The sequence below is a fragment of the Neoarius graeffei genome, chromosome 11, assembly GCF_027579695.1.
Source record: "Neoarius graeffei isolate fNeoGra1 chromosome 11, fNeoGra1.pri, whole genome shotgun sequence".
NCBI lineage: Eukaryota > Metazoa > Chordata > Actinopteri > Siluriformes > Ariidae > Neoarius > Neoarius graeffei.
In genome coordinates this window covers 37601310-37616356 of record NC_083579.1, presented here as the reverse complement: position 1 = coordinate 37616356, position 15047 = coordinate 37601310, and the positions used below count along the sequence as shown (strand labels likewise).

Below are 15047 nucleotides of genomic sequence, written 5' to 3'. Positions count from 1 at the left end.
ATATATATATATATATATTCTTAATATAAATATGTTTTATCTGATTTTACAAGTAAGGTGAGAGAGAAATAGCATTTCGATTCTCCTATATGTCCTGGATATATAGTGAACTCATCTCATCTCATTATCTCTAGCCGCTTTATCCTGTTCTACAGGGTCGCAGGCGAGCTGGAGCCTATCCCAGCTGACTGTGGGCGAAAGGCGGGGTACACCCTGGACAAGTCGCCAGGTCATCACAGGGCTGACACATAGACACAGACAACCATTCACACTCACATTCACACCTACGGTCAATTTAGAGTCACCAGTTAACCTAACCTGCATGTCTTTGGGGGAAACCGGAGCACCCGGAGGAAACCCAAGCGGACACGGGGAGAACATGCAAACTCCGCACAGAAAGGCCCTCGCCGGCCACGGGGCTCGAACCCGGACCTTCTTGCTGTGAGGCGACAGCGCTAACCACTACACCACCGTGCCACCTATATAGAGGGCTACCACGTGATGTCACCGTACCATGAGATTTTGTTAGGGCGCCATATTGGAAGACCTCAAGTACATACATACCGTACATACATACATACATACTCAGTGCAGATTAAATGAAATTTATTTTTAATTTACTACTTATCTGTTTTTATTTATATATCTTTGAATTATTTGGACATGGGGAAAAACTATATTTAAAATCCAAAGAGGGATGGAGGGAGGAAAATTAAAACAAAAGAAAGAAATGAAATATATAACATAAATTTGATAAAATTAAGGATTTTTTTATTCAGTAAACATTTAAAAAAATGTTCTACAACACTCTAGCCTAGTGACTTACCAGTAACAAAATGGTCTGAACATATTCTATACTGTTGTAGATTTGAAGTATTCAGATCAGCTCTGCATAAAGCAGCTAGATACTCTCTCTGTCTCCTGGCAGAAAGCTCCTTGGTTTGCTCCCCTTGTGTCTCAATCACAGCTGGTATTCTGTAGAAAGACTTCTTTTCACCTTTCCCATCAGCTTTGTTAGAACACCCTAACACAGCACAAAAGTTTACCATTGTAGGTTGTTTGATGAACCAAGTGCATGAAATTCTAACGAAAACACCCTAGTCATTAGACACACTAAATGTGTCAGTGGCTGGCTGTAATAAACGCAGCCAAGGGACAAAACCATCAATCAGAGTCAGTTTCTCAACATATCGCTTCCTTTCAGCAGGCTTCAGGGTTTTGAAATAATCTGCCATGTCCACAGATCATGCACACACTTATCCATTATATCCACAGTTTTTTGCCAAGTCTCACACAGGTTTCTTTCAAGTCTACTGTTGGGCCAATAAATCATAAATAAAACAGCTCAGATTTGTTTGTTTAAGTCATTTGCCACTCCACTTTATTCTCGTGGGTTCACATACCACTGCCGTTATTTCCCCCTAATCACGAGTTTGTTGGTCTTCCAATATGGCACAGGGTTTGTTTACTTCCGGTTTCGGGTGATGTCAGTGCAAGGGGTCTATAGTGAACTGACCATAGATATACATAGAAGACTAGATGCCTCACCGCGTATTCCAGAACGTCCGCACAGGGCGGCCATCTTACCACAGGCAAGCTTTTCCACAGAATTTGCGGTACACTGAGGTAAGACCATTGAGATGCTTAAATGTTTATACTCTTATCTCGCTGAAATTTTGATGTATATACAAATGGTTTGATTTCTTAAAACATTATTAATGTGGTTGTAATTCTGGGTGCTTGAACATGCTAAAATCGTACCTTTTCTCTTCAAAAACGACTTACTGCAGCTTTGTCAAAGTTGTGTTTCATGCTAGGCTAGCTTGTAGCACCAAGTAATTTTACATGGAAGGTCATGAGATAATATTTTCAATAACTGAAGTTGCACTTGCACATGGTTTTCATTTTCGGGTTGGTTAATTTAAAACAACTTACATTATGATTTCTAGAGGAAATTAAATTACTGACTGTGACGAGATGCCAGACTTCTGCGTGGCTTTCGGTTGCTCGAACCGGCGATGTCTGGAAAGTAGGGCACGCGGGATCACCTTTCACCAGTAAGATAATACATCATTTTTTTAAGGATAATCGGTAGCGTTATTTACTTAGTGAAATAATGTCCAATACAGTTCCTGATATGAGTAGCCGGGCTAGGACAACAGTATCCTACTGTATTGTTACATTTGGGTGTGAGGTTGTAAGTGAGTAAGCTGTTTATTTAACTTTAGCTTCCCCTATGGCCCTCATCTCATCTCATCTCATCTCATCTCATCTCATTATCTCATTATCTCATCTCATCTCATCTCATTATCCCTAGCCGCTTTATCCTGTTCTACAGGGTCGCAGGCAAGCTGGAGCCTATCCCAGCTGACTACGGGCGAAAGGCGGGGTACACCCTGGACAAGTCGCCAGGTCATCACAGGGCTGACACATAGACACAGACAACCATTCACACTCACATTCACACCTACGGTCAATTTAGAGTCACCAGTTAACCTAACCTGCATGTCTTTGGACTGTGGGGGAAACCGGAGCACCCGGAGGAAACCCACACGGACACGGGGAGAACATGCCCCCTATGGCCCTATCACGTAAAAATATTTTCACTAAAAATTGGAAATAAATTGTATGGTTATTTGTCCTAAGGCCGCAGTTATCCATAAGTATGCAGTGTTAGACTTCTCACAGCATAGGAATTTCAGCATGTATTTTTTTTAAACATAAAATGATTATTCATCATTAATATCATAGATACATACTTCCGTTTGTTTGTTTTTTTATATAACAAACCAAACCGTTTGAATATCGATTGAAATTTGAGGAAGTTACGGTCATCTGAAAAGTACATATCGCTACCAACACAATGTAATGGGTAAGCCAGCTGTCTGAGGTAAGATGGCCGCCATGTGCGGACGTTCGACTTCGTTGACGGGCAACGGGGACGAGGCATCTAGTCTTCTATGTATATCTATGGAACTGACAACAAAAAGTCTTTGAATCTTATTCCACCCTGCAGCGCCGCCTGCTGGATTAGCGTTTACGAACAAAGCTGATTTCTCTGATGCCGCCCACAGACTAGTTTTTTTCCCCTACCCATATCCTGACAACTTCCGTCTTATTTAACGTCAGCTGTTACTCAATCTGCCACAACCGTCCAATCAGCGAGCTGACTTTAGCGCTACTAGCCAATTTAGGCAAAGGAGGCGGGATTTGAAAAAAATAAACCCCACAGCTCCGGTCTGTATGTCAGGGAGTGTGCTAGCATCTTCCGTACTCTAGTGTTGTATTATATCCAAGCTTTAATCATTTTTGGAAGATATTTTTTCCTGCCAGGCCTGAGTTAAAGTGAAATTTGCTGTGTTTAGTGAACTTGTACACTCAGTTTGTTTTCCGTAACCGGATTACTTCTGGATTAGTTTTGCTACTGCAGATAGCTTAGCTGGCTAACTAGCTAGCTAGGTAGGAAAATGCTATTATTATTTTCCAAGTAAAGAAGTTGTTGACTTCGGTTACTGTTTAGATGTGATTTGTAATTTAGATAATTGTGTTTAATGATGTTAGGTGGTTTTGTAGTGTCGCAACTTCTCGCTGTTGAAATTGTAACTGTTGTTAGCGGTATCTCAAATGGCGTTCTGATTAACAAGTAGCGCGCTACAGCTACCATTATCATACACACTACATAGGGTGCGCATAGGCACTTAACAGACATTGGGGACACGGCCCATGTAAATAAGCCTCTGTAAATCCAGTCAGTGAGGTACTGAGAGGGTACAGGAGTGAGTGTGTAAAAGTTAAATAAAACTGTGTGTTTATTGTTGTAGAGTAAAGAGAGGCAGTGTAAATGGGGAACAGCGCTCTCACAGCTCATCTGGAGACCTCACAAAAAACCGGAGTGTTTCAGTTAACGGGCAAAAACCTGCAGGAGGTAAACAAACAATACTCAGATTATTACTCACTACATTTTTTAAAGAAAAATAAGACATCACAACAATCCTCACCAACTGATTGCTGATTTTCTTACAAGTTTTTTTTTTGTCCTGTAACTTGTTCAAGAATCTACTTTTATTTATGCAAATGAGGTTTGGTTTAGTTTAAATATTTAAACCCGATTAATTTATTTTGCACACTTCATCAAACCAAAAAGTCATTGGATGCTGTTAAACTTAAAATGTTCCTTTCCCTGTAACTCCCGAGAGGAAAACCTTGACAGAAAAGTTTGTTGGAAAATGACTTTTTATTATTTAATCAGGAAAGTACAGTTATCGACACCTTAACGAGCTTTTGGCTGTTGCAAAAATAGACAATACGTAAACTGTGCATGAATAATTACTCAAACTTCCACTGGCAAAAAAACAGAGTTGATTCCCAGTTACTTAGCGTATCAGATCACGCAACACCATTCCACAATTATCGACACCTTTGTCCATAGTTATCAACACCATTCCACAATTATCGACATCCAGATTCATCTCATCTCGTTATCTCTAGCCGCTTTATCCTGTTCTACAGGGTCGCAGGCAAGCTGGAACCTATCCCAGCTGACTACGGGCGAAAGGCGGGGTACACCCTGGACAAGTCGCCAGGTCATCACAGGGCTGACACATAGACACAGACAACCATTCACACTCTCATTCACACCTACGGTCAATTTAGAGTCACCAGTTAACCTAACCTGCATGTCTTTGGACTGTGGGGGAAACCGGAGCACCCGGAGGAAACCCACGCGGACACGGGGAGAACATGCAAACTCCGCACAGAAAGGCCCTCGCCGGCCACGGGGCTCGAACCCGGACCTTCTTGCTGTGAGGCAACAGCACTAACCACTACACCACCGTGCCGCCCGACATCCAGTTTATTTATTTATTTTTAAATTGCTATGTGGTATTAAGTTAACAAAACATAGTTTTTATTTAAAATTTGTTTTACATAGACTCATATTTAGTAGAAAATATATTTTTATATAAATATATCGATGTTGGTGCTGACGTAAATGAGGAAGTAATTCTGATGTTTGTAAACAAATGAACTGATATTGTTTAACCTGCGTCAAAATCTTTTTGTCCCACTTTCTACCCACTTTCTAAGTATTTTCGTAGATCACGTTTTGTGAATCAATCGTCGTGTTGTTTTAATTTAGTTTTGTAGTTTACCAATAAATGCAGCTGATATCATAACCACATGAAAATCCAGATCAAAGGTCGCATGTCATTCCTCGAACCAAAACTTTATATTTTTACATCGAAAAATATAAAATGTCTACTGATATTGTAATATGTGGTAGATATTTACAACAAACTGCAAAAAAAAATTCTGAATGAAATAGAAAAATCCGAATATTTCAAGTATGTCATTTTTTTTATATGCTAGGAATTTAATTCTGGTCTAATTCTATTTATTGCAATAAGATTCCAAATACTCTATAAACATTCCATTCTGTTATGAATCAGAAATTCTACAGGGTGTCGGTAATGGTGGACACCGGTGAAAGTGATCACTATTATTGACACCTCATGCAAACGCGCGTTTATATACAAAATGGCGACTATCAAATGAAAGAGTAAGAAACAAAGTAGGTTCCAACAAGGAGATCATGAAATATTGGTGAATTTAAGTAAAAACATGCCCATGATCTTTCCACCATGCTCACCTGCGATGATAACGTCCAGGTCAAAGGATGAGGCAGGTCTTCCAGTTCATTAATTAACCAATAATAACTGTAGTAACTAAAACTCACCTTTGTAAGATTTTTTTTTTTTTTTTTTTTTATTGGTAAATTTGAAAAGGTGTTGATAATTATGGACTGTCTAATTAATTGTAGCTGCTGCTCTATGAGGTTTTTGTTTGGGTTTTTTTGTTGTTTTTTAGTGTATAATGCAATAAAAATCCAACAACTTTGAGGAAATCTCTTTGTAGTAAGCTTATAATTAATGTGAAATTTCAAGAGTGCATCTAGAAACTGAGATTTTTGCTTCTGAATATATAAATGCAGCTTTTCATTTTGAGGAAAAATGGTTTAAAAATACAGACTGCTTTTAATGCATTCTTGTTGGTGTGGTTTATAAGATAAGGTTTATAATGGAAATTGATGTGTTTGTCAGAATATGTTAAGTGACACACACTTAATGTGGTGATGAAGTGGGTGGAGCTTAACGTCTTCTTCAGACTTGAGTTTAAGATAATGCACTGTTACAAAGTGGACAAACAGAAAATAAATTTTTTTTTTCTGTTGAGTTTAGACAATTATGTATTTAGATTAGTTCTACTGATTTAGATGATCTTATATACAGTAGTGTGCAAAAGTTTTGGGCACATGGAAAGAAATGCTGTCGGCCAAAAATAGCTTAAAAATAATGAAATTCAACATTAAAAAAAAAATACTATAAACAGCAGTAAACCATCATAAATGAAACAAAGTCAATATTTGGTGTGAGACGACCCTTTGCTTTAAGAAAAATAGTAGTCTCAGGTACAATGAGTGCAGTTCTATAAGGAAATGAGCTGTAGGTTTTACTGAGCATCTTACAGAACCAGCCACAGTTCTTCTGGACACTTTTGCCGCTTTTCCACTACAAACGCGGCTGAGCCGTGCCGTGCCGAGTCGAGCTGAGTCGGGCTGAGCGGGGTTGTTGGAGTTGCATTTCGACTACAACCGCGCTGAACCGTGCTGGCTGGAAGTGGGTGGACACATTGGGTGGAGTTAGCGAAAGTGGGTGGACGTCACGTGATGTCGTTAAGCAGCGCAAACAGTGACATCAGTGACAGTGGCGGAACAAGTCAGAGCCGGGCCGGGGGCGGGGCAAATGACCGGGCCCTTTATTAAAGCTTATCATAACATAATTTTAGGCTACAAAATGTCCGCAACTGCGGTGTTTACCAATTTCAACACTACCGGGTGCAACTATGTTATTTAGTACATCAAGTCCTTCAAACGAACATGTAACTCAGAAACAAAAAACATTAGGATACTGTACATGGCTCATAATAAAACATCAATAGCCTATACTGCGCACATTATTTGAAGGGCATACGAATGAGCGCTCAGAGGTTGCAGCAGTGACAGGAAGAGTCAGAAATAAAAGGAGGGCGGTGCAAACCTCACTGAATGCACTGTGTTTACCAATTTCAACACTACGGGGTGCAACTATGTTATTTTGTACATTAAGTCCTTCAAACGAACATGTAACTCAGAAACAAAAAAACATTAGGTGACATACTGTACATGGCTCATAATAAAACATCAATAGCCTACTGCGCGCATTATTTGAAGGGCATACGACGAGCCTTGCGCTCCGCGAACTCGTCCACGATGCTCTGTATGTCACTGATTCAGTGAGCTTTTAAGCGGTAGTCTCACGACCCGGATAGTAAACAATAAACATGGAGGACATGGAGTCGTTAGTGTTGCTGGTCTTGGTGCTGTGGCTTGTTGTCACCGACAACGCCAACAGATACTGGCAAGAGCATATAGATGAGGCGAGGCGCATAAGGCTTCAGAAATTCTCGTAATTCATAATTATTCTCCTTCCGGGTTTGCGGTGTTTACAGATCCCAGCGCGCTCGCGGGGCGTGTGTGGGCATGTGAGGACACGCCTCCTCACCAATCAGTGCACAGGGGAGTGTCTGCTCACGCCCCCAACCTCAGTCGGCACGGTTTGGCTTGCTTCAGCCCCACTCCAAAACGGTGCGAGTTTTAGGGGCTAAGCAGGGCTGAAGCGAGCTGAGTCGTGCTGGTTTTTGGTAGTCGAAACGCGAGCCGTGTCGGGCTGAAGCGAGCTGAAGTGAGCTGAAAAAGGGTAGTGGAAAAGGGCCATTTGACTGTCACACTCGCTTCTTCATTTTGCACCAAAACCCAGTAGCCTTCATTATGTTTTCTTTTTTTTTTAAAAATCTGAAAAGTGCTCTCTTATGCTAATCAGATACCAACTATTTTTCCTGAAACATTTAATTTTGTGCTGACTCGATCATGTAGAAGTCATAAAATAGAAATCTATAGCAAAGATTGTATGAAAAAAAAATAGGGTCCCTAAGACTTTTGCACAGTACTGTAACGCTACGTTCACACTGCAAGGCTTAATGCTCAATTCCGATTTTTTTGTGAAATCCGATTTTTTTGTGAGGTCGTTCACATTAACAAATATATGCGACTTGTATGTGATCCTCAGTATGAACGAAAAGCGACCTAAAAGTGTTCCGCATGCGCACTGCAGGATACGACGACGTCACACGCAGTGAGCATGGCCAGTGTTTACGGAAGTAAAACCGCCCGGTTGCGGTATGACTCATCCAATCTAGCTTGAATAGCTGCATCCCCCCAAATGGAAATCAGCTCCCTAACCTCTGCGTCCTTCCATTGAGAAGATTCAGAACCTTCACAGCCCGAAGCGTCCCTCGCATTGATGTCATGCGCAGGGGCGCAGATACGTTTTTTGAACTGGGGGGGACAAAGCTGCCAGCAAACCAACCCCAACCCCGATATGCCTGTCAAACTTGTTGTTAGTAACCATAGCAACCAAGCTCGAGCTCGCAACCTGTGCAGTCTGCGCAGCTCAACCAACCGAATATCAGTCTTTGTTTTGTTTTATGTGAGTTGTTGCAACTATATACTGCTGTGCACCTCAATAAACCGAATGGTAATTAGTCTTTTGATTTTTCCGTGAGGTTTGCCTTATGCAAAGAAAGACAGCATAGACGTTTTTTCCTCCCTATAAGTGGGGGGGACCGAACAAGGTGAATTTAAATATGACTCGTCCCACCCTCTATCTGCGCCCGTGATTATGCGCCATGTTGTTGTAACTTTTTTGAGAGACCCGCTGCCTACTTCAGCGCAGAATAGTGACGTTTGTGGCTTGTTGATGACGTGTAAGTCGGATGAATGCGACCTGGCGGTTCAGACTGAAGTCGCATATGAAATGAGCGGATAGGAATCGGAATTAGCACCACATATCCAAACGGCCTGGGTCGGATTTGAAAAAATCGGATCTGTGTCGTTCATATTGTCAATAAAAGATCGGATACAGGTCACATATGGGCGAAAAGATCGGATTTGAGTCACTTCAGCCTGCAGTGTGAACGTAGCCTAAATGATCCTATATATCCTATATAATTTGGGGAAAATATGACTATTCTGTTGCCAAAGGAAGACCCAATGTGCTGAACTTCAAAACTAGATGTTTTGAGATTTTTCCCTCATCCACAATGTTCTGGTTTATTTAAACAACCCATTTCCACCGGTCCAGAATATCCTGGTGTGTCCAGAGTCAACTGTATTGCTGAACTGAGTCAAATAATCAGACTGAACACAGCTGGACTTCTCATCTCATCTCATTATCTCTAGCCGCTTTATCCTTCTACAGGGTCGCAGGCAAGCTGGAGCCTATCCCAGCTGACTATGGGCGAAAGGCGGGGTACACCCTGGACAAGTCGCCAGGTCATCACAGGGCTGACACATAGACACAGACAACCATTCACATTCACACCTACGGTCAATTTAGAGTCACCAGTTAACCTAACCTGCATGTCTTTGGACTGTGGGGGAAACCGGAGCACCCGGAGGAAACCCACGCGGACACGGGGAGAACATGCAAACTCCACACAGAAAGGCCCTCGCCGGCCCCAGGGCTCGAACCCAGGACCTTCTTGCTGTGAGGCGACAGCGCTAACCACTACACCACCGTGCCGCCCCAGCTGGACTTCTCATCACCTGAACTAACCTGCTAATGTAATATTATGTGACGTGACGCTGATGTGTGTGTGGAGTTGTGTGTTATAGCTGTGTGTTGTATGACCGTATGGACAGGATGTTATACACTTGAGTATTTCCTGATTTGTGATGTGCAGTTTCCAGAAGAGTTACAGCGGCTCAGTGGAAATCTGCGCACTGTCGACTTGTCCAACAACAAAATCGAGACGCTGCCTGTGTTTATAGGAAACTTCCAGCAGCTGAAGAGTCTGACCATCAGCAGCAACCGCCTGAGTGAGAACCCGTTTGTTTATTACACATTAACACGTCAGCATGAATCAGTTAACAAAGGAGTAAGTGTACTTATTTCTCATCTCATCTCATTATCTCTAGCCGCTTTATCCTTCTACAGGGTCGCAGGCAAGCTGGAGCCTATCCCAGCTGACTACGGGCGAAAGGCGGGGTACACCCTGGACAAGTCGCCAGGTCATCACAGGGCTGACACATAGACACAGACAACCATTCACACTCACGGTCAATTTAGAGTCACCAGTTAACCTAACCTGCATGTCTTTGGACTGTGGGGGAAACCGGAGCACCCGGAGGAAACCCACGCGGACACGGGGAGAACATGCAAACTCCACACAGAAAGGCCCTCGCCGGCCCCGGGGCTCGAACCCAGGACCTTCTTGCTGTGAGGCGACAGCGCTAACCACTACACCACCGTGCCGCCCGTGTACTTATTTATTAGCTGATTTATAAAATGACTTTATAAAACTGTGTGTGTTTCTACAGCCAGTCTCCCTGCTGAGATGGGGAAGCTGAGGAAGTTGGAGACGTTGGTGTTAAACAGTAACCAGCTCACTCAGCTCCCTGCCTCGTTCTCTCAGCTCAAAGCTCTGCGTACACTCAGTCTCTCAGCCAATCAGTTCAGAGAATTTCCCAGCAGACTCGGCTCCCTGCGTCAGCTCGACGTCCTCGACTTGTCCAAAAACCGCATACAGGCCATTCCTGATGAGGTGTCTGAGCTGCAGGCCATCGAGATCAACCTCAACCAGAACCAGGTCAGTGTGCTCACTTTATTACTCGTATCACAAGCACGGCCTCTTGGTATTTGTTCGTTGGAAAAAATATTGTTTACATGACTTAATATGAATAATTAATAATATTACTACTTCTTACTCAAGAGTAAATCAGCTAGCTGTCTGCGTTTGCGCTTTAATCTGGCTGTGGCTCTGTAGTGACTGACGCTGAGGTGTTTCAGATCTCAGCTCTGTCTCCGGAGGTTTCTCGCTGTCCGAGACTGAAGGTGCTCAGGTTAGAGGAGAACTGTCTGGAACTTTCCTCCATCCCCTCCTCCATCCTCACACACTCCAATGTGGCTCTGCTCTCTGTTGAGGGAAACCTGTTTGAGGTGAAGAAGCTGCGCGACCTCGACGGGTATGAAAAGGTAAGTCTCTCTCTCTCTCTCTCTCTCTCTCACACACACAGCATAAATAGATGTGGAGCAACATGATTTGTTGGTTGTTATGGCTGATGTCACTGTCTTTTTTTGAAAAACAGGAAGCGAGCATTAAAGTCCTGCAGGGATGAAAAGTTTTTCTATCATTCCAAGGTCTAACACTGATACTGAAATGGTGTATAGTCATGAAACGTATCTAAAGCTTGTTTTTCCATGTACATATATACCTATGATAAAGTTTAATTATTACACACAGTATGACAACAGTAACTAATGATAAAACAATTTGAACAATATTCTGTAATAAACGCTATGTGAATGTGGTCTCTTTCTCTCATGAACGGGATTCTGATGGTTCCACTTAATATTTTCGGCCTGCAGTAATAAACCACAGATAACTGAAACTCTTATTACCAAGTCGGTTGATAAGACGGCCCTTATATTATAATACATTAATTATTATAATAAAAATATAATACATTTTACTCAAGTAGCATTTTTCATATATTTAAAATGTTTAAAAAAAACAGAGAAAAATAAAACATAATGATAAAGATTACATAAAATGTGTATATATAAAAAGAATAAAATTGCAGTAAAATAATCTAAAAGTAACATGCCAGTAAAAGTAAGGCAAATATTTCAAATTAATTAGAAGCTAAAGTTAATAAATGTTGTTGTTTTTATCAGTGATAAACAGAGCCTGAATGAGTGATTAATGCTCGTGTTCCAGGTCTGTGGTAAATAAAAACAAAAAGCTGCTTCATCATAATTTAACACTTTTTTTTTTTTTTTTTTTAAATACGTGGAACATGCGGAAGGCTAAAGCACCAAATAATCCGCTAATTTAACACCCTATGGATCGTAGTTTTTCAGGATAATAATGATTTTACACCTTTCAGGCTGCCACCCTGACCAGTCAGAATGTTAAAGAACTGCACAGGCCACACCCATAAACGGACTTTCTCTCTCTCTGAGGCTGAGTGTAAACACTGAATGTTTAAAAGTAAAACGGAGAAGATCAGGGTTTATTTCTGAAACAAAAAGCCAAATTTGGACTGAATTTTTCCAAAGTAATAGCAACAAGGATAAAGAGGAACACATTCAGGAGGAGTCTGGAATCATAATTTCTGAATTATATTTTATATTTAATTAAAATCAGTCTCTCTGTGCTGATATTCAGTTCTGTATTGCTTTGAATATTATCTCTGTTCTCAGACAATCAAGTTCAAGTTTATTAAAAGCATCACTGCATGACACATGTGCACAAATTAAGCTGTTTTATATCCACACAGTTTATATCCAGCTTATATCCACCCAGTGTAAAATGCATACGATACAGTATCGCCATGGCAACTATGGGCTTTTTTTTTTTTTTTTTTTTTTTTTAATAATCTTCAGGAGTGGGCGGCACGGTGGTGTAGTGGTTAGCGCTGTCGCCTCACAGCAAGAAGGTCCTGGGTTCGAGCCCCGTGGCCGGCAAGGGCCTTTCTGTGCGGAGTTTGCATGTTCTCCCCGTGTCCGCGTGGGTTTCCTCCGGGTGCTCCGGTTTCCCCCACAGTCCAAAGACATGCAGGTTAGGTTAACTGGTGACTCTAAATTGACCGTAGGTGTGAATGTGAGTGTGAATGGTTGTCTGTGTCTATGTGTCAGCCCTGTGATGACCTGGCGACTTGTCCAGGGTGTACCCCGCCTTTCGCCCATAGTCAGCTGGGATAGGCTCCAGCTTGCCTGCGACCCTGTAGAAGGATAAAGCGGCTAGAGATAATGAGATGAGATGAGATGAGATCTTCAGGAGTGCATTTATTTAGGGTCCGAGATTAAGCATGAGCTTTATGGATTCTTATTTCATATCTGGTTTAAATTAGTTACATAATTGTGTTCACACTGATTAATAAATCCACACGCATCAATTATCATGTCTGATTAAAGGTTTGGCAGCTATTGTGAAATAAAATGAAAGAAATTATTTTGTAAGCAAAATGGAGGAAGTCTTATGTCGATAATTTTGTAACAAAGGTCCAGGTGAAATGTGCCACAGATCTGTATTTAAACAATTTCCTGTAAGACAGAGTTTAATTATTTAAAGGCAGAAGATGTAAATGTAATTTTGCTGTCACCTTGTGGTCACAGTGCAGTAATGCAGAAACAAACTACAATACATTTAGACACGTCTCATTAATAATGATGGTGATGAACTCTTGCTCTGTATATACTGTTTACATTTACTGTGTTTAACACATGCTGTATGATGATTTTAAGTAAGTTAAAGCCTGAAAAATCATTTTAAACCTTGACCTGGACATTCAGGTTAAATATAAACGTGTAAACTGTTCTCAGGTACAGGATATGTGTAGTACTGAATCAATGCCAGTGATGTACTGAAAAACAGTGATCACTGTTACACCAGTATGAAATGTTTTATTGATCACTGATTGATTTTTTTCTTTTCTTTGCACAGTACATGGAGCGCTTCACGGCAACAAAGAAGAAATTTGCATGAAGGACAAAAAAAAAAAAAAACACGGGTAATTGGGTGCATGACAGAAAAGAACAGAAAACTATTTTGATGAACATTAAAACTCCAGCGCTGAGTTCCTGCTGTACGGAAAACTTGAGCGAGGAATCGGGGGAGGAAATGTGTTTGGAAGTGTATAACACACTACGTTATAATTTGAAGGTGTCATTATGATTCTAACATACAGTTCGTCAATTTCATTGTCCTGTTAATGCCTGTGTCTTAATGCACAAAAAGAGTGTAAAAACCTAACCGCTTCAGTCCTGCACTAACATGCTTTAATGCCTTTACACACCCTGGAGTACAGGCGTTATATATTCAGCTATGAATACAGGTTTCAGAGTCCAACACGTGCACAAAAATAAATATATCCTAAAGAGAGTCAGACATGAGGCTTTAAAGATTTTACATAATATTAATTTATATGTATAAATTTTTTGCAAAAAAAGTATAATATACATAACTATGAACAATTTAAGTTATTATAAACAGGCATGCCGCTGAAATTTCAGATTTTTATTTGTTCACGGTTTGCTTTTCAAAATGGATATCAGGATCTCTATCTATCTGTTTATTGGTTTATGCAGTCACATGACACTTGAAACTACAGTAGTCACATCCCCCTCTCTCTGCTGAAGAAAACAATATAAAACACATTGTTGAAAGCAAGACACTTTACTAAGTGTTAAACATAGGCATCAGAAAATTACTAAAGTATACACAATCCTCTTAATGTCTTATTAACATCTTAACACTAATACTGTAGCTTCTTATACCCTTTAAAGCATGTGTGTTTATTCTTCACAGTTTACTCTGTCTTCAACAAGCCATGTGTCAACTCGACTACAATATATGCAAAAACACATGGTGCAAAAATGTATTGGCACCCCGTGTCCTGTTCAGGCCTCTTTTTATTTTATGCATTGTAGAGAAGGACATCCCATAATCTTGTGGCCATGACTGATCAAGATGTGAAAATTATTTATCAGCTGAAGTCAGAACATTAATGTGCTCAAATGTGTCATATATAAATATAATAAATGCAGATATAAAGACAGGTTTAATGAGATTCAGCTCATAATGAGTTAATGGTCCATCTGTGTGTGTCTGTGTGTGTGTGTTGGGGAGTTTATGCAATTTGTTACCAGTTGCTTCAGGTATTTTTTTGAGAACTTGATTTCCTTAAGACTTCCATGCATACATTTATTTAAAAACCTTGAAATAGATTTTTGATTGCATGTCATAAATTTTGACTTTTTCTATAAAGATCACATGTTGAAATGGATGATGCATGTCCAGGAATGCAACAAGTAAAAAAAAAAGTATAAAGCTCTAAACTTTCCTGTGTCTTTCTAAACAAAAACCATTAACCATCAGGTCTAAAATAT

The 15047-nt window shown here is 40.6% G+C and overlaps 1 protein-coding gene across 2 annotated transcripts; it reads left to right on the top strand.

Moving 5' to 3' along the window:
* Positions 1 to 3228: 3228 nt before the first annotated feature.
* On the top strand, positions 3229 to 14714 carry lrrc57 (leucine rich repeat containing 57). 2 transcript variants are annotated; one of them, XM_060933807.1, is made up of 6 exons: positions 3229 to 3459; positions 3822 to 3925; positions 9838 to 9973; positions 10475 to 10743; positions 10944 to 11129; positions 13603 to 14714. In XM_060933807.1, the coding sequence occupies exons 2-6, from the start codon at positions 3842 to 3844 to the stop codon at positions 13642 to 13644; spliced, it is 717 nt and encodes a 238-aa protein (XP_060789790.1). In that variant the 5' UTR covers positions 3229 to 3459; positions 3822 to 3841; the 3' UTR covers positions 13645 to 14714. The 2 variants fall into 2 exon arrangements, with proteins under 2 accessions (XP_060789790.1, XP_060789791.1); XM_060933808.1 differs by lacking the exon at positions 3229 to 3459 and having other exon boundaries at positions 3469 to 3925.
* The last annotated feature ends 333 nt before the right edge of the window (positions 14715 to 15047 follow it).